The 21,046-nt window shown below is 36.9% G+C and overlaps 2 protein-coding genes across 2 annotated transcripts in view; both read right to left on the bottom strand.

Annotated features, from left to right (window-relative positions):
* Positions 1-21,046, bottom strand: part of LOC115783986 (serine/threonine-protein kinase pim-1-like) — a 1,015,907-nt gene that overhangs the window by 184,300 nt on the left and 810,561 nt on the right. The window lies entirely within an intron of this gene.
* The window catches only part of LOC115783988 (immunoglobulin mu heavy chain-like), a 295,581-nt gene that overhangs the window by 18,313 nt on the left and 256,222 nt on the right, over positions 1-21,046 (bottom strand). The window contains exon 3 of the mRNA XM_030735027.1: positions 5,526-5,578. Coding sequence (XP_030590887.1) covers positions 5,526-5,578 — 53 coding nt within the window. The remainder of the gene's footprint in view (positions 1-5,525; positions 5,579-21,046) is intronic.

The following is a 21,046-nucleotide window of genomic DNA, read 5'->3' as shown; positions in this document are numbered from 1 at the left end:
GCCAAACAGCCTACCCCACTAGATGGCAGTATTTTATCACGTTTCTGACTTCAGGGTCGAGTATAAAGCCGTACTTGTTTAGGTATATTACATATGACTTTTACAGGCACAAATGAAAATGCTTTGAACTTTCCAAACAATGCAATAGTTAAAACTGCAAATCTGAATGGAAATATGAAATATGACATAAAATATGAAAAACAAACTGTCATAAAATAATTAAAATTAAAGTAGTGACTGTCCTTAAATGTTAATTTTATACATTCACATTTTTTTCTGTTTCCTGTGTGCAGTTTGTGAGGGTGTGGTCACATTTTGAGCATATATACTTGCTTTTGTCTGCAAACTTTTGACCCTTCTGAAGGCATGTGTATCACTTATAGCTGGATACGTTTGCAAACGGACACAAGTTGTTTGTGGTTTGAAGAAATGCATTCATGCAGGTGTGGTCCCAAAGATGCAGAAAAAGCAGAGAAGAGGCTTTCTAAAGATGACACATTTAGAAACATCCTGAAACTGAAACCCAGCAGACCTTAACCGGCAACAGAAGTTATTTCTATGAATCAAATGAGCAAAATACTTTGAGAAAACTTTGCGTTTGTTGCACAGATCACATATTTTCACACCCACTTTAATGAATAATGCACACTCCATATAATGATGCAAGGAACTGTGGAGTTAGATTGATAGAGGCTGTGCAGAGATGCCCCTGAGACAATCCAGCACATAACAACAGCCTGCAAGATGCTGTAAGCAGGCAGGGCATACATGGAACGCCATAACCAAGTAGCTGGCAAAGTATACAGGAACATCTGTGCCAAATATGGCCTTGTAGTCCCAAGGTCAAATGGGTTATGCTACAAAGGTGACTGAGAATAACAGAGCTAAGATCCTGTGGGACTTCCAGACACAGACGGTCAGACTGGTGATGGCTAACCAACCATCGTAGCGGTGGACCCACAGATGAAGATGCACTTTATTTATTTAAATTTCACTTACACCACTCTTGAAGGTGGGCCCACCTTCATTCTGAGCTTTATCTGTGAGCATTTATGTCTAAGGAATGCACGTGAGCTATTTCATGCCTCGATATGTAAATATGTAATATACTGACAGATGCAGATCTTGTTTCTTGGAAATTAATTCAAGCTTGTAATGGTTTCCGCACAGTTTTACTGGTGCAGGTGTGGTCCCAGGGGTGCACCCGGAACCTCGAAACCTCCCGACTCTAACCGATAACAGAAGTTTACGGTACATTGACTTCAGATGTTATTCTTAGAACCCTTGAGAAATGATAGAGCAACATCCTGCAAGGCTTTCTATGTTTATTATGCACAACACTCACATTCATACTGCCTTTAAATTTTAAGCTTGCAAATTTCATTTACTGAATCATGGAATTATTAATAATTCAGAAAAATTGGTTATTTCCTAACACTAAAGGAACGACAGGGAAGCGTAATCATATTAATATGAAGAAATGCAGTTTTATTTTTTTTATTTATTTTCCACAGTTTACAAATTTGTTGATTTGGTACTTATACGTGACAGGCAGGTATTATAACAAATAAATGATGTATATACATAAAAATAGATTGAAAAATAGATTTTAAAAACAGATTGGAAATGATGCCCTGATTCATCCCGTTCTTTATGGTTTCTTCATCTGCAAAAAGAAAACATCAGACAGTTAAATATAGCTAATGCACTTTCTTTCTTAATTTCACTTCACTGTACATCTTAATGTAGCAGAGGAGAATACATTACAGCCTAATAATTTCTCAAACACAAGTGTTATTTTTTTGTCTTTTTTAAGAAGCAAAATGAAATACATTTGCATCAGAAAAGTTGACCTTTTTAATTGCAAACAGAACATTAAAATTCTTAATTCTGGAAAAATTGATTTCTGAGCACTCAGAGTTTCCATGTCTCACATATTCTTGTGACTGAGTTTATCCTACGTTACAACTCCATTTAGTCATCAAAAAACTGAAATAGAGAAAATGCAGTCTGCATGTTTACCTTAACCAGGCTGATTATTATGCTATAGAAGAGAGAGAACATGAAGAGGAATATGAAGGAGGAGGCTGTGGACCACAGGCTGCTAAAATCCTCTTCATTGATGTCATCTGTGCCTCTCAGATCACAAACATTATCTAAGTGGAAGGTACAGTATTAGTGGTTAGAGGAGATCTGTGTGCATCTGTGTTTTTCTCCCTTTTATTAGCTTAATCCACTTTTCTTTTTTCTTAATAGTGTCAATAAACAGTTAAAAAAACTTTTCAATTTGTTCATCTACACACATACCAAAGAGTCTCCATGCAACATTTATTGAAAACAGACAGCACATTTATCAAGCAATCACACACTGTCACTCAGACAGACTGAAAAACAGCACTATGACAAAGAAAACATACATTTTGTCTCACAGTGACTAATGACATCACAGGTACATAGGTTTTCATAGAGAAAACTCACACAGAGACAGAATGACATCAGCACAAAATATCAGCTACTAATAGGAACAATTACATTCAATGGAATTTTCCTCGACCCGAGACGTTTGTTTTGTAAGACCTTCAGACGGGACGCTGCAAATGAACAGTCTCTTCGGATTACTTTCCCAGTCTTTCTTAGTCATGGTGTAAAGACTCATAGATCGCCATTTTTTGTCATTTTTGGTCTGCTTTGCTGGGAAGTCGACGCCTTCAGTGGATGAGCTATGCTTCTTTCCATGTATTTCTGACCATTCAAATTTGAACTCCTTTTTCACACTACTGGTCACCAGACACACCAGAGTGACTTCGTCTGTAAGGCTGAGAATCTGCTGTTCTGAGAGCAAGTGAAGTCTCATCGTTGTCTCTGTCCCATTAAGAAGAGATACTTAGTTAAACAGGGAGATTTGTGTACAAGTTTAAAGTGCAGACACTGACTTTTATATATGCATACACACATATACATAGGTACACAGTTTTGTGTGTGTGTGTGTGTGTGTGTGTGTGTGTGTGTGTGTGTGTGTGTGTGTGTGTGTGTGTGTGTTGAATTACACATTTGGTTACATACTGTGTTTCTCACCTGCATCCCGGACTGTAGTTTTGGGGGTTTTTGGTGGAGTTGCTGAGATTAAAAAACAAACAAAAACAGCAATTTGCTATGAATAATGCTACTATACTTGATAATCTGTAACATGTCAACTTAATGGCTATTAGTTTTTGTCAAACTGGAGCTCATGTTATGCTGAACCCATGTAAACACATCTCCAAAGCTTATTGTCCTTCTGTGCATGCAGTCCTATCTGTCTCAGTCTCTGAGCTACTGATTGCTTTCACTCACAGTGAAACTGTTCACCTGTGAACTGAGTTGATACGGTCTTTTGGAAAAACAACTCTCTCTGCTTTGTCTTGCTGAAATATCCTGATTATTCACACAATTATGTGACCCTGTCTACTTCAGGTCTTTGTGCACCTGCAGCTGTGTCTATTTCATTTTTTAAACAGCCCAAAGAGGAGTTCTAGTAGAAGAGGTTAGAAGAGGCAGCATTTTCATTGCTTATAACTACCGAGTGTCATGTATAGCTGAAGTCAAAGTCAAAAAATTTGCGTTTTCCCACGGCTGCTGCCAGCATAGTAATCATCTGTACCACCGTGTGTGTGTGAGTGTGTTTGTGTCTGTGTGTGCGGTTACATACGTCCTGTTGAAACAGGAGTTGTAACTGGAATTGTGGTGGGTTTGGGTGTAGCTGTTCAGAGAAAAAGAAAACAAGCAAAAGTCTTTACGTATTTGATCATGAATTAAACCCTCAAATTAATGGCTGTTAGTTTTTTTGTCAAACTGTTTCTGCATTTTTTGTAGTTAAAAAAAAAATCCTTTCAAACTATGTTGGAATTGTGAAATAAGTTATTAGTGCTTTCTTTCTTGTAAACCTCTTAGAATTCAAATAAACTACTTAAAAGACATTATATATGACTTAACATAAGTCTTATCTGGTTTTATGACCAGTATGGTTCACAGCAATTTACTCATTTGCTGCACCCCCCCCCCCCCCCCCCAAAAAAAAAAAAAAAAAAAAAATTGAACTAAAACCAAAAGCCCAACTTGCACTGAGTTAGGGTTTTGTATTTTTATAATGCATAACAAACCATTTTAATGACAATTGTTTCTTGTCAAACTGCTTCTGCTTTTCAATTCCTTAAAATTGTTTAATTTTAAAAATTTTATCAGTGTTTCATGGAAACCTATTAGAAGCCAAATAAATCAAGAAAATAATTAAATATGATGTAGCATGAGTCTTACATGGTGGTGTTGGTGGTGGTGGTGGGTTATTGATAGAAGCCTGTGCATTCCCAGCTGCGTGAGTCACAGCACATTGGACATTCTGTCCTGCGCCCCAGTCCTGTCTCCTCACTTGGACTTGACTGACTCCAGTATAAACGTTGCCCTTCTGCACTGCGGGGTACTGAATGAAGTCTGGCAAGGCAGTGCCACCTTTGGTCCATGAGAAAGTCACCGAAGAAGGGTTAAAGCCGGTGGCAAGGCAGCCAACAGTGACCGTCTCTCCGCTCTCAGAGCCACACGGTATCAGAGGAAACACAGTGGGTCCACTTGAAGAGTCTAATAAAGGGCAAACAACAGTAATTAATAAACCAAAATAAAAATATAATAATAAGACACATAGAAGTGTTTAAAGAGAAATCACTTGAGCTGATTCTGTTGTGTAACAGAGGCCAGCATGAACAATATTACATGTTAAATGTTCAGTGTAGACATTTCAAGTGTTGAATGATTCTCTGCAACATTTATTTAGAGGCTGTGTGCTCATCATCCACCCTCAAAAGTATAAGTTCCACTTTTCTTATGTATTCTACATATTCACTGGAAAATTATTTCAAATGCGTAACATGGACAAAAACCATTAGTAACTTTAAAAAAATGAGTAAAGGATGGTGTGATGTAAACATCATTTCACAGTGTTGACGGTTGAGATTAAATGGCATTATTACCTGATCAAATGGTGATCATTGTCCCCTTTGCCCAATAGTCAAAAGCACCGTAGAACATTATTAAATCAACTTAATTCTTAATTTAAAAAAGGCTAATTTACTAATGATATGCAGAAAGTCTATTTTAACATTTATCAGTCCCACTAGATTCTAAAAGTCTATCAATTCACTGAAAATACACAAACCCTTAATACCTATTTTGACAATATCATGTTTGGGAATATTCTTACAGTAAATGTAAATAAACACAAATGAGTGTCTTATCTCACATCACAAAACTAATAACTAAAACATTCATTTCAGACATAATTAAATTCAGCGTGAAACAAATATTTCTTGATAGAATCATGTTCAACATTACTGTATTATGTTCAGTCTTTGCTGGACTAGAACAAATCTGTTGGTATAATTATTTACATTAATAAACTTCTCCCTATGGTTGTACCCATGTGAAAATAATGACATTATATTGTAGTGGAGGGATGAGAATTTTCTCTCTTTAGTTAAAAATATAACAATTCATACCTGAGGTGACGGTGACCATCGTGCCTTTCCCCCAGTAGTCAAAAGCGTAGTCACAGTCTAACAAGTTATTCACCACTTCATACAAAAACCTTTCCACCTTATAATAATCTACTATCTCATATATTCTCCTTATTGTTTGCAAATAGAAAATCAGAAGATTAAACAAAACCTGATTTCACCACCAACATTTAAACTAAGCCTACAAATTATAACACATTTATTTTGCAGTATTCTAGAAATGAATGCACTGAATTTTCTTTAAATTTCTTTAAAATATCACAGTTTTAAAATCAAAATTTTAACATTAAACAGAAAGAATTAGATCATCTTACCTGATGTGACTGTAACCGTTGTACCTTTTCCCCAGTAGTCGAAAGCCCAGTTATCACAGTTAACAGAGTCTTTTTGCACCTCTCACAAAAACTAACTTCTGTGATACGCTGTTAGTTTTGAATCATTCTAAGCTTAATATTTAGTTATATAATTATGTTCCAATATAATCAAAGAGAAAGAACCACAAGGGTTAGGTTTTAGCAAATTCTTTGTCATATTACATATAATTAAATGGAAAAATAAGAATTTAGCTTTTAAAATAAATATAAAAATTCATACTTGAAGCGACAGTGACCACTGTTCCGTTTCCACAGTAGTCAAAGTCGCAGTAACAGGATAAAGAATTATTCACCACTCAATATAAAAATCTGTTTCTATTTATGGCTACATCTGTTTATGATAAAATAGAGATTCAGACTCAAGCAATTTTGAGAGTCTCGAGGTGACTGTCTGTAGTGATTTCATGCTACATAAATAAACTTGAATTGAATTGAATTTATTGAATTCAATAAAACCTCATTTTTAACCAGTTTAAACTGAGTACAGATTGTCAACTTGTAGAAATATAGAAATTAATATGTGGCATTATCTCAAAACAATAATAATCGTAAAAAAAAAACACTTTTTGAATTTAAATCTTAACATTAAGAAGAAGAAATTCGATCGTCTTACCTGATGTGACAGTGACCATTGTGCCTTTACCCCAGTAGTCAAAAGCATCGTCACAGTTTAAAAATTCAACATATCCGACTTACAAAAACGGACCACCTCAGAGTCGAACATATCTAAATTAAATCTGACATTTTTAACATGACATTATTAGTCGGAAAGCTCCTCTTACCTGATGTGACAGTGACCATTGTTCCTTTTCCCCAGTAGTGAAAAGCATCGTCACAGTGTGAGAAATCAACACATCCAACATACAAAAACAAGCACCCTAAAAACTCGGCTGGAGCCACTGAGGTCCAAATAAATAAATAAATAAATAAAACTATATGAAGACAAAGGGTTTTTTTAAGTTTTTACCTGTTGTGACAGTGACCGTGGTTCCTTTCCCCCAGTAATCAAAGTATCACAGTGACAAATTTCAGTTGCATGTTAGTGCAAAAAATATTTTGCTGGCCTCTTGTGTCATTTAATACATGATTGGACCTGACTGATACACTGTTACCCATCATTTACACAGCTGTTTTACTTTTCCTTGCAGATCACATTAGGTGCAAAATCTATCCAAGATTTAATTTAATATTATTAATAAGCAGTTAAATATAGGATAGATGTAACTCAAAAAATATGACACTATTACTTACCAGAAGTTACTGAGACTTGTGTTCCTTTCCCCCAGTAGTCAAAGTAGCCATAGCCATAGCTGTCACAGTGATCTGTTAGAGTCTACTTCTAATACAAATACTTAATTTAAACCAAGGAAGTGTATAGGTTTTGTTGACAAAGCAATTCCCTCTGTACCATTTATTATTAGTTTCCCTTGAGACATTCATTTCCTTTGGAGTGGTTTATATAAAAATAGATATCTTACCAACAGTTTTTAGTCACTTCCTCTTTAATAGAGACTTTTGTCAACTCCAACTTTAATAGCAAACAACCTGTAGAAGTTACTTTTTCAAACAGGAAATCCATTGCTTTTAAATTTTTATATCTTCCTTCTCATAATGAAGTTGCACACTATTACGAGTGTCACAAATATACTAATGACTCTTTTTGCCTTGTGGAATTATTAATTTTTTTTTCTTTAATTGGTGGCTGAAAGGACAAGAGGCACTTCACAGTGAAATACTGTGGGCCTGGGTAGTAAGACATGTAGGTGTCAGTCAGCTGTAAAGAGCTTTACCTTGAATGGAGCCCACCTGAACAATTCACACCATAACACTGCATGGTTGCAAGGTCAGTCAAGGAGGAGAATGATGCTGATACTAAAGGTCTCAAGCAGGAATGACTAGCTTTTAGTTTGTGTTAATATCTTAAAATGGTTAGGGTTGCAGTTAGCTGAAATCAGTTGTGGTAATGTGTTAACTTCAACGCATCTTTTTCCTTATGTTTCTCAGGATTCCACCCTTGCAGTTTCTTCACTGATTTTGGCCTTTAGACCAGAGGGAAATGAAACAATAACTTGTCAGAGTAGAGGGAGGAATCATATTTTTGGTATTGTTTACATACATAAAAGGCAGTACCTTTTGTCTGAAACCACCCATTTTTCTTGTGAACAAAAGTGTTGGAACAGATAAACTTAAAAAAGTTTATTTTATTTGCAATAATGCATCAAACCTGTGACCCACTGACATCACTAAACATCTTCATTGGTGATGATTTTTCAGGTTTTCATTGTAGCCTCATTGGTGTTTATTTTTTATTTATTTTTATTTGTATTTTTTGGGGGGGCTCTTTCTGCTTGCTGCATGGGTGCAGAGAGACTGCACCTATTCTCAGCCCCCCCCCCCCCCCCCCCCCCCCCCCCCCCCCCACACACACACACACACACACACACACACACACACACACACGCACAGAAGGTACCTTCCATCGGCTGGAGTTACAACAGTTTCTATTTATCAGTGTTCATTTAAGCTCGCCTAGAAATTAAGCCGGACAGACATATTATCAAGAAGGTGGAGGGAGTGAATACAGCTGAGTGAGGCTCTGTGGGATCATAGATCACAGATCATAAAATTACTCGAGACTCATTTATTCAAACTTCCTGGATGGCAATAATTCATTTTTGTAACTAATCAGCAGCTTGTCTGAGAAACTGATATGTTTGTAGCCATCATGATAAATAACTGAAATTCAAAACAAGGCTGACCTGCACCTTAGAGTCTTAAAAGAGACCATCTAAATATCTTGTAGGATACATTTTAGGGGTCTCCATATTCCTTTTTGACTGCAAATTAAAACCCAATTAAAACCACAGTTACCAACAAATCACAGGGGTGTGTTGGAAATTTATTGTTACCAGCATATATACTTTCCCCCTCTGGTAGTAGTGGGTTCTTGCCACTATACATATATTCCATTCACTGCCTGTATCATTCTGCCCTTAACAGCCCCTATACTCTCTATACTTTCTTTCGCCTCTTTTAACTTTCTCCCCTTATGTTCTCTGTACTATTTCTCCTCTCTTTGAACTCTCTCCCCTTATACTGGTTGTACCTTTGACCCCTTACGCTGTTTGTACTTTCTCTCTCTATAGGTGTCCTTATCAGCGTCATATGCTGTTTACACCCCTTTCCCCCATCATTAGCAGTAATTATTTTTCATTTGTGTAAAAATGGATTTAAAAAAAAAAAAATGGATTTTCCTTATTTGTTAGCAGTGATTTATTCACATGTGGTAAAGTGTGGTTTCAGAATGGGTCTTAACTATTAATCACTATTTACATTTATTATTATATGGGGCTATACTTACTTGTATTACTCATTACTTATATTGTTTTAGTGTTATTAGTTTTATTACATGTGCACAAACCATTCGTACAGTTTATATTATTTTCACATAAGTGCCTGGCGTTGTTAGTTGTTATTTGAAGTACCAGGCGCCATTTTTATGGCATGTGCCGATAGGACACACACACACACCAGTCTGTTGAGTGTTTTATGCTTTTGGGGCACTGAGGTGAGGATAGGACCTATGTGTGTGTCTGGAGCCTTTGAAGAGTTCCCACTTAAGCACTGTTTTACTTGACATTTGTACCCTATTGTCATATATCAGTTTTACGGCAGGTGCACTTCCAAAAAAGGGAGTTCTGTGGGCCCCTTACAGCTGAAAAGGGGGGAAGGAATAAAAATCTGGCTAAGTGGGGGACTGGTGATCTTATCTTAATTGATGTTTGAGTACAAAAGGTCATCATTGGTGACCTCTGTTTGAACTGTTGTGACCTGAGCGCTAGACCTGTGAGGTCCAGCCTTAATCATGTGTCCTAAAGTGGGTGAAGAGTGCCCAAAAGTTGATGGGGTGAGGATCAAATATCAAAGGGTGACAACTTATCAGTGGCGGCTGGTGCTAAAAAAAACTGAGGGGGGCGCACACAAACAAACAAATGAAAAACAAACAAAACAAATCTTAAAAAATAGCACTATATGAACATGAATTTTGCCCTCCTTTCCTTCTGCCCTGCAAATTTCTCAATTACATTCTTGTTAAAGTCACTCATCTCTGTGACTAGTCTTTTCTCCATTGACAACATGGCCAATGCATTCAGCCTGTCCTGAGTCATTGAGTTTCTCAGAAAAGTCTTGATTCTTTTCAGAGTTGAAAAGCACCTTTCAGCTTCTGCTGTGGTCATGGGTGTGGTGATGAGGATCTTCAAGAGCGTGACAGTTTCTGAAAAGACTTCTTCCAGATTGTTTTCCATAAACAGCTGGAGTAGGCCCACAGCACCACAACAGGCTTTGAACTCTTCCTTGCTGTAGATGAGAGTAAGCTCTGTCTTCAGCTTACCTCGATTGAGCACTGGATAGGCTTTTAAGGTGTTGCTCAGTGCATCTTCAGGAAATGCTGTGTTGTATTGTTCAAATCTGTCCCCCTGCAGGAGTGTGGCACTAACAAGGTGGTTTGTGAAAGAAAAGCGCTCCCTGGTGTGTCCCAGTATGATATCACAGACCTTGAGAGAAGGACAAACATGAAGATTATGATTTTATAATCACATTTTTCATTCTAAATATGAAATGTTATTTTGTCCTTTCTATTAAGTCATAGAAAGAAGGAACACATTTTATTTATAAACTTACTGATTTTAATAACATTTGCTGCCATTTTTTAAGGCTGTGTTATGAAATGTGTTACAGCATTTTTGTGGGACAAGATTATACAAAATTCAGTAACCAAATGTTTTATTCCCCATTACCCATAAACTTCAGTACAACTTAAATAATAAAATATCTTGCTGACAAACATTACATCAACATACCTACACAGCATAGACACAACTAAAGGTATTTCTAACTACAACGCACATCTTCCTAATATATTAAATAACACTACTATAAACCAGTGTAACAGTGATTTTCCGACACTTCTTCACTGGCTGACTACTACCTACACTGCTTTGTCCAACCATGGAGTGGAGAGAATTTCTGCCAAAGAGAAATACTTACAATATTATAATAATGAAGAAGAAGAAGAAGAAGAAAAAGAAAAATCAGCTATTTAAACAATTACCTGATCTTTTGAATGTCCTGCTGGAACTGTTGGATGCTCTCCTGGATACAGACTGAATCTATGACCTTCTTCTGGAGTTTGGCATAGAGAAGGTCCACATGAGGCATGATATGGTGGAAAAGTTGCAGAAAGAACTTAAAATCCTGATCCTCCAGTAGCATGGCAAATGCTCCAGCCTCTCTGACGGTAATGGGGTCAAACTCACCAGAGTCTTGTATGCTTTGGAAACAGCGGATGAGGTCCTCTCTGTGCTCAAACACAGTATTGATGGCACGGCTGTGAAAGTTCCATCTGACATTGCTGGATGCTGGTAGTCTGTGGGCCACAACTTTATCAAGAACGCTTGTGCGCTTGGATGATCTGGAAAAAAAGCTGGAAAATCCACTAAGGTTAGAAAAAAAAATTCTAACTTTGGTTATGTGAGAAGTAGCCTGTTGCATTATTAGATTGAGCTGATGAGCATAGCAGTGGATGTGGGCATTTGGGTACACATCTTGTATCTTCTTCTGAACACCTGCAGTGGCACCTCGCATCACGCTGGCTCCATCATATGCCTGACAGATTAGCTTAGCCTTTTGATCCTCAGGAAGAATAGTTGCAAGATGTTCTTTTAGGGCTGTAGCAATGGAATCAGCTGTAGCCGACTGCAGAGGGATAAACTCAAAAAACCTTTCCTGCACAGTGTTTTTGGCATCGATATAGCGTAGTACAAGCACAAGCTGGCACTGCGTAGCAACATCCACAGTCTCGTCTGCCTGGATAGAAAGAAAATCACTGCTCTGTGCTTCTTTGATTATATGCTCCTTCAGAACAGAAAACATACAGTCCAGTAGCTCATTCTGCACAGTTTTCGAAGTTCCCTTAATCACAGTAGCATTCTCAAGGTGCTCTTTTAGTACTCCATCAAGAGAAGCAACAAAATTAACCAACCCACGAAAGATCCCGGGATTTTCAGAGCTCTTACTTTCGTCATGACCACGCAAGGCCAGCTCAAAGGCTCCACAAAACTTAACACAGTCTATTGTTCTAGAAAGGATGTGCCGATTTTTTGTCACCTCTTCATTGTGCCTTCTAACAGCAATCCTGTAGCCTTCATCTAGCTGTTGAGCAATGCTAAGTTTCCCCCAAAAACTTAGCTTCATTGCATTGTCTAGGTGGCTGCGGCTGTTTTCGTGCCGTTTGCATTTTTCTGAAAGATGTTTTAAGTCTCTTACCCCAGTTGTTGTCCACATTGCCTCCGTGCCAGAACTTTGAAATAGCAAACACGGAAAGCAGTAAAAGGCATTGCTTACATCACATCCAGCTAGCCAACTCCGCTTGTCATAAGAAGAGCTGGAAAAAACCCGCGTGTAGGATCGTCCACGATCACTTGCCTGCTGCTGAATTTGTAAATTGGGACGATCCGGTCCAAGCTCCTTTATCCTGTTTTTTTCTTCAAGTGAACGCTTTGTAAAAGCATTTTTTTGTAAAGACAAAACATAATTTTCTCTCATTTTGAAACTACTCCACTTTGCAAACGTAAACGTGAATCAACCTAACGAACTGCAGCTGCGCTAATGAGTCGAATCGGGGATTGTCCAATCACACAATGTTTTAAAAAAAATTAGCCAGTACTGACACTCTACCAGTAATGACACAACAGAATGGGTGTGTCCGGGACGCAGAGTGCTGCGCCCTGTGGAAAACCTTAAATAACCAATTAAAAGTCAGCCTCAGATCACCTGCTTGCCAAAAGTTGATGCGCCTACATACACTCTCATTAGAACGGCGCCCTGCACATAGGATAGGAAGTGTGCACAATGTGAGCAATTAAATAGAATTATGTATTTACTATTTTAATAAATTCTAACATGTCTATTGGACACACAGTATGAATAAATACATTTCTAAGTATTTTGCAGTTCAGAAATCATTTATTATCTAAACAATTTAAAGGGGGCGGCGCCCAAGCGCCCCCTACTGGCCAGCCGCCACTGCGACTTATGCATATTAATTTGGGGTGGAGGAAAGTCCGGCGGACAGGGTATAATTGCCCTGTTTTTTGCCGTTGGAGCAGCTTTTTTCTTTGTCTGCGCTGCTTCTCTTTTTGCTGGACAAACTGCTTAAGTCTGTACACTCCTGGGAGGCGCTTGCTTGCTTTCTTGCTTTTTGCTTTCCTGCCTTTTGTAACACTTTTGTGGAAATAAAACTTTGAAACAAACCCTGTTCGATTCCTGTGGATTATTTCGATTTTTGTGGAATATTTCAAAAAAGTGGATTTAACTGGGAAATTTTCCAGCCGGAGTCGGGGCCACCCTGAGGATAAAAAGGTAAAAAAGGGGAACCCGAACCATGACCGACAGTTAAGCTGGTTCCGATGCAGGCTGTTTATTAGACATCTTAGTAGCACACAAATAGTTAAAAAGACACAGACAGTAGCATAGGTGAAGACTGAGTTACACACACAGAGTAACAGAAAAGAAGAAAGAACCTGTTGATCATGCCCCGGCTTTCTCATCACACCCTCAGACCAAGGAGAGCCCGTGCAGAGATTAAGTATGAGTCCAAATAAAATTGAACTGTCCAAATGATCCATGGCGATGAGCAAGCTCTGTTGCAAAAAGTTCCTAGTACTTAGAAATATACAAACACAAAAAACAGAGGACAAAAAGCAAAAAGTAAAAGCAAGAAGCCCTCCCGGGAGGTTGTGCCTTAGTAGTTGCTGGAAAAACGGGCAACATGGACAAAGACTGTGGCTACATCTTCTCTTCTCTTCTTTCTCCTCTTCTAACCATGGTATTTATACTCTTTCCCTTTCTTTGTCTAAGATTTGTAGCTCAGTCTGCACTTTGTAAGCATACATTAGAAACTGTCATTAATTCTACTGACATTATCTGAAAAGGCACAAACATCCCGGAACATCTTTAATACATCAACAAGACAGTAAGAAAAATTCATCACAATAATTGTCAGAAACAACCTCCTTGTGGCCATCCTATGGTACTCCTGCAGAAGGATTTACAGCTGCCCACACTTACACAGACCAGATATGAGGGAGAAAGTGGGGCCCAATTTGCCCCTAGATTTGTTGCTTAGACAGATTTACACTTTCTTGATTTGCATTTCCAAAATCTTTGGCTGTGCTACATAAGCAAGGTAGCCTAGGGCTAGATCTACTGGACAGATTTATCCCTATTACCAGTATAAATCGAAAAATGGGCAAACAGGATGACTGGTGTCCTATACATGAACTCAAAAAGGGCAGTTTTATGAGCTGAGCCCCCTAAGCATGAATTTGAATGAGCAACAGGTTTAAACACTGGACTAGAGCAGAAGATGAGTATGCTTTGGGGATGATCTGAGAGGGCCTGCTTGGCCACAGCAGACTGCTAGGGAGGGGTAGCAGAGCTTCTGGTGCCTGAACACAAATAAGAGCAATTCAAACAGGCCTCAAATCTTCCTACTACTTTTAGACACACAATATGCATTTATTACAGTGTAGAAAGCAGTTTAGTTGCAAATAAGCAGAAGTAGGAATAATAACTTTAAATATCAACATTGGAATGATAAAAATATTTCCATCAATCTCTTTCATGAAAATATGTTATCATTGAAACCATAAAAAAGGAAACATGAATAAATTGCTGATGATCAATGATGATCCATCAGTACACTTTGTTTCTGAATCTCCACTTGAACTTAACCAATTCCATAAGACTGTCTGAAGGACTTCTGATAGATAGATAGATAGATAGATAGATAGATAGATAGATAGATAGATAGATAGATAGATAGATAGATAGATAGATAGATAGATAGATAGATAGATAGATAGATAGATAGATAGATAGATAGATAGATAGATAGAGTGCAAAACTTTAAATATACAACAGTGATGAAAACAAAATAAAGAAAATATATAAATGTAGGTAAAGAAGAGCAATAGTAAGACTGGCATTGTGCATTAATAATTTGCATGAATAAATAATATGTGCACTAGGAGATATAATACGGAAGCAAGTGTGTGTGTTCACCTGTCAGAGAAAGAAGACTTATTATACAGTTTTATAGAGAATGGAAGGAATGATGACCTGAAGTGTTCTTTATGGCAGTGAGGTTGAATCGGTAGATTGTTGAAGCTAGCTAGCAGGTGAAATCAGAGTGTGAAGTAAAGCCTCTATTGGGTCTTCTCCACCTGAGGGGAGATGTGTACGGTCCAGATGAAGTCACCCAAGATCTGAACACCAAGGAGCTTGAAACTCTGTACTTCTCGCTCTACTGCATGTAACAACAAGTAGAGAGGAAATAGAGACCTTCAAGTTCCTTGATGTTCAGATCTCGGGTGACCTCAGCCATTTATTGTCAAACAATTGTGTTTGACCTTTTTAGATAATAGTGACAACAGAAACTCTCCAAATGACCCTGATTAAAAATGTACCCTGGGCTCCTGAGAGACCCCCTACAAGTTCTATCCAGTGTTTCACTGACATTGTTGGATTCTGAGCCATGGGGAAAGAAAAAGAATTATCAAAGGATCTGGGAGAGAAGATAGTTGAACTTTATAAAGATTGAGAATTGTCAATGCCAAAAAGCAGCATTCAAACTCTAATTAAGAAGTGGAAAATGAGGGATTCTATTGAAACCAAACCATGCTCAGGTAGACCAATAAAAAATTTCACCCATGATGGCCAGGTAAATTATTTGGAATGCAAAGAAAAAAACACAAATAACTTCAGCTGACATACAGGACTCTGAGTGTGTGGCCATTTCAAGACGCACAATAAAAGGGAACTTGAAGAAAAATGAGCTGCATGGTTGAGTTGCCATAAGAAAACTATTATTTTGCCAGTGTTATAAAGCAGCTCATGCACAATATGCCATACAGCACAGAGATAAGCTTCAGCACTTCTGGAACAAAGCTATTTGGAGTGATGAGACCAAGGACAAGGCCTATGATGAAAAGTAAACCATCCCTACTGTGAAACATGGTGGATTACTGGTGTTTTGGGGATGTGTGAGCTACACAAGCATAAGGAACTTGGTAAGAATTGATGGCAAGATGAATGCAGCATATTGTCAGAAAATGCTGGAAAATTTGCACTCATCAGCCTGGAAACGGCATGGGATGCACTTGGATGCCACAACATGACAGTAATCCACAATACAAGGCCAAGTCGATCTGTCACTGACTACAAGCAGAAAAAAAGTAGTGGTTCTGTAGGTTCTGTAGAGGCCAGTTCAGTCTCCCCTCCAATATCATTGAGCCACTTTGGGAAGATCTCAAACATTTTGCCAAGAAGAATGGGCCGCTTTCCCACCTAGGCAAAAAAAGGTGCATCATCCACTGCTACCACAAAAGACTTCAAGTTGTCATTGATATCAAACGTGGCAGGGTAGTTTCTGTCATCATTATGATTTAAAAACTATCTATCTATCTATCTATCTATCTATCTATCTATCTATCTATCTATCTATCTATCTATCTATCTATCTATCTATCTATCTATCTATCTATCTATCTATCTATCTATCTATCTATCATTGCTTGTTGATGATAAAAATAATTTTCAGGAAATGCTGAAGAACTAACTATATTAAAGAACTCTCAGCTTACGTATGTATTACATATATGCGTCTATTTACAGCAGGAAGACCTTGCCTCTCTTAAGGAGGTTTTTGTAACTGTGTGAATCACTGTGGCCGCCCCATACACAGTGACACATAACAGCTCAAAAACCTATGCTACTGTGTGTGTGAGGTAAGCAATAAAAAACAGATACATATATATATGTATATATATATATATATATATATATATATATATATATATATATACACGTACACACAAATATATTATATATATATATATATATATATATATATATATATATATATATATATATATATATATATATATATAAATTCATTTATTCATTAATAGCAGATCACTAGAGATAAAAATACAAATATATAAATATCTGATAATTTGAATGATTTGACTTCATCGGGTCATTTAGTTTATTTTAATAATTCTATTTAATTTAAACATGCTAAAATGTACACAAAGATCATATTACAACCACTCATTCAGTGGGAGCTTTATTTGCTTCAGGTTTAGGACAGGTAGCACGGAGGAAGACAGAGATGAGTCTCACATCATATTCTGTTATGGGGTGTCATAACTACCTTAGTGACAAAGTGGCAAGCTATTACAAAAAATCAGACTTTCCAGTTTCTGACTTGTAATGGAAATAATGGTTATTTTCTTAGCAAATATGCAACATAAACACACACTATTTTACAAAGATTTAAGAGAGATTTTCTGTGTTTTTCATGTATTCTTTTATTTAGATCTATTTCATGGCATGGATTAAAACACTGGACATCTGCTGTTATGATAGTTTCTAGAAATTTTGACTAATTCATTTTACGTTTCAGTGGTTTCTGAAAAGTTGTGGTGTGTGGTCCCAGGGGTGCAAAAAAACAGGAGAAAGTGCTTTCTAAATAAAATAAATATATAAATACCCTAAACCTCCAAACTGCCAACCTTTAACTGATAACAGAAGTTTACGGTTCATTGACTTCAAGTGTTTTTATATTAAAGGGTTCTAAGTGGAAGGAAGGAGGCAGAGGACAAGTGAGTGTCAGAAACCACTATCCTGCATGAAACAACAAAGATCCATGAATACATCAGGAAGATGGCTACAAAGGATCATGTGATTACTGAGCACCTCAGGCAGCAGAAACCCGAGAAAGAAGAGGAGCAAGAACAGGAAGCATCATAGAAGGACAGGTCTCTGCATGGCATGAACCACTAGTAGATAGAAGAAGTGGCTGATATAGAAAAATCCTACCAATGGCTGGACAAAGCTGGGCTGACAGACAGCACAGAGGCACTAATCATGGCAGCACAGGAACAAGCTCTAAGCACAAGATTGATAGAGGCAAGACCCTATTTATATAGTGCCAAATCAAAACAAACAGTCACCCCAAGGTGCTTTATATTGTAAGGTAAAGACCCTACAATAATTACAGAGAAAACCCAACTGTCAAAACGACCCTAAATGTTAAAGCACTTGGCAACAGTGGGAAGGAAAAACTCCCTTTTAACAGGAAGAAAACTCTGGCAGAACCAGTCATCAGCTGCAACGAGTTGGGGCTGAGGCTGACAATCCAACACATAACAGCAGGGTGCAAGATGCTAGCAGGCAGAGCATACATGGAATGCCATATCCAAATGGCTGGTATAGTATACAGGAACATCTGTGCAAAGTATGAGCTGGAAGTCCCGAGGTCAAAATGGGATACACCCCAAAGGGTTGTCGAGAATAACAGAGCTAAGATCCTGTGGGACTTCAAGATACAGACAGACAAATTTGTGATGGCTAACCAACCAAACACAGCAGTGGTGGACAAACAAAGGAAGAAAGCCGTAGTGATAGACGTTCCAATACTAAGTGATGGCAATATCAACAAGAAGGAACATGAGAAGCTCAAGAATACCAAGGGCTCAGAGAGGAGCTAGAGAGGATGTGGAAGCTGAAGGTAACAGTGGTCCCTGTGGTAGTCAGTACACTCGGGGCAGTGACCCCCCCCCCCCCCAAAAAAAAAAAAAACTGGGAGAATAGCTCCAGCAGATTCCAATAACAACATCTGAGATCTCTGTGTAGAAGAGCGCAGTCCTGGGAACAGCTAAGATACTGAGCAGGACCCTCAAGCTCAGGCCTCTGGTAGAGGTCCTGAGCTTGGAGGACAACAGAAATTGACCATATGATGAGCAAGGGATAATTATAAGTTAAAAAAAAAAATATTAACTAAATAGTAAAATGTATTTGGATACTTAAGACACATGTAAAATGTATTGATTTTACAGATAACAAAATGTTAAAATGTCAAATATTGCCAAACAAGGAAAAAATAAAATAAAAAATGAATGTGATGAATGAGCAGTTTCCTTTGTATTAAAGAGTAATGGTTATCCTCCTTATGAGCTCTCATGACTGCATTTAAAACATTTGCAGATGCTTTCAGCCAACTAGTGCCAAACGGTCATGATTGTTCATATTAGGAAAGCAATGGGTGTCATTACATTTGATGATCAAAACTTCAAATGTTTTTGTTGCCATTAAGAATTTACCCATACTTTCATCAGCTACAATGTAATTATCTCATGTCTTTCTCAGTGACAAGAGGTTTTTGTCATAGTCTGTCTCATTGTGGCCGTATATCCCACTGCAATGCAACCTTATACAAAAACTCCACTCTGCAAACTGGCTATCTGCAAATAGACATTAACCTGTTTAACGTACCAGATTATATCAGAATTCACGAAAGAAAAGGAAATCAGTGCCTGACTGAATTTTTGTTGTTTATATAATTAGAAGTGATACATTTTGTATATTTTCTTAAAAACAACCTCAGTCTGACAGAATACACAGAAATGAAGGGGAAAAAAAATACAAGTCTGGACAAATAATACAGGTGAATTTTAAATGAAGAACAAAGCTAACAAGCATAAAACTTGTTGGCAGCCCTATTATCCAAAGTCTTTAGAGGACTTCACTTCCAACATTTCTAACTGTTCTCATGAAAAGTGTTTCTTCAAAGGATTTTGTAGCTGTGGCCCTTGTTATGCACTTAAAAAAACCCACAAATTTATGCTACAGTGTAAATGTCATACACATAAAATAATCATAATTACTGTTGGACCTAATCATTATTTTGTTATCAATTTTTGGTTTGTTTTGATTTATAAATTCTCATTATTCTGTGGTAGAATGATAATTTGCTTTTGCTTGCACTGCATGAATTTATAAGTTTTGCATTACATTATTTATCAAATATACGTATTCTATTTTCATATTCTTTAAGAGACCCAAGGTCTCTTAAAGAGGTTTTGTAGCTGTTTAGATCACTGTGGCCCCAATTGTACACTGTGATATATACAGCCCCAAACCGATCTAGCTGTATAACTGCCACCATTATTTGAGTTAAGCAACAAAACATATTTGATATTTAAAAATTGCAAAATAAAATACAAATGCTGTTGCATTGTAGTGACCATTATATAACTAAATAGTACCTATTTCATGATATATCTTTACTACTTACTTTATCATAACAATTATGGCTAATTGGCTTATTTGCCCTGTTTCTTCTTTTTTACAGAAAGCAGGATATTTAATTTGTTTGCTGGTAGTGTTTTAATAATTTATCTATATTAATTACTGTACCAAACAGTTCCCTAATTTTTACTGTGTATTTAAAAAAAAAACAATAAATATAATAAATAATAAAAAATATATGATTAAACAAAAAAAACACCTTTAGACATTTGGCAAAAAATTTAAATGAACAAAATAATACAAAATAATGAAACTACAGAAATCACTAGAAAACTATAATAAAGACAAATATATACTAAATAATTAATTTGATTTCAAATGATCTGACTTCAAGTAAATGGGGAATTTGGTCATATCAGATTCAAAACATAATTTATTTTTTATAATTAAATTAAATTAAAGTAATATGTAGTTAAGGTTATTTTATTAAGACCCCATTAGCTGCACCAATGCAGCAGCTATTCTTCGTGGGGTCCGCAAATTTTTACTCTTTGACAGTGCTCTATAAAACATAGACACATATAACAAAACAAAACACATACAGTAAAAACAGCTTCTTACAACACAATTATGGCCCATATCAGGAAAGCAGTGATAACATAACATTTACATAACATTATTAGTACAAGCACACAAAACATATCTGTGGAGTTACTGAGGAAAGTAAAGCAGAATAATGACAAAATATTGAATGTAAGACTCAGAGAATGACAGAATAAATAAATTATTTCATAATAATTTTATTTTTATTTATTTATTTTCGCTTACGCCATTCTTGAAGGTGGGTTTCTGTGTTATTTATGTGAAAACCACTCCATGCCTAGATATGAAAATATTTATCTTGTTTCAAGGAAAGTCCTTTGAAGTTGTAATGGTTTCTGCAAAGTTTCAAAAGTGCAAATGTGATCCCAG

The sequence above is a fragment of the Archocentrus centrarchus genome, chromosome 8 (assembly GCF_007364275.1).
Source record: "Archocentrus centrarchus isolate MPI-CPG fArcCen1 chromosome 8, fArcCen1, whole genome shotgun sequence".
Lineage (NCBI taxonomy): Eukaryota > Metazoa > Chordata > Actinopteri > Cichliformes > Cichlidae > Archocentrus > Archocentrus centrarchus.
This window is presented reverse-complemented; position numbering and strand designations above follow the sequence as displayed.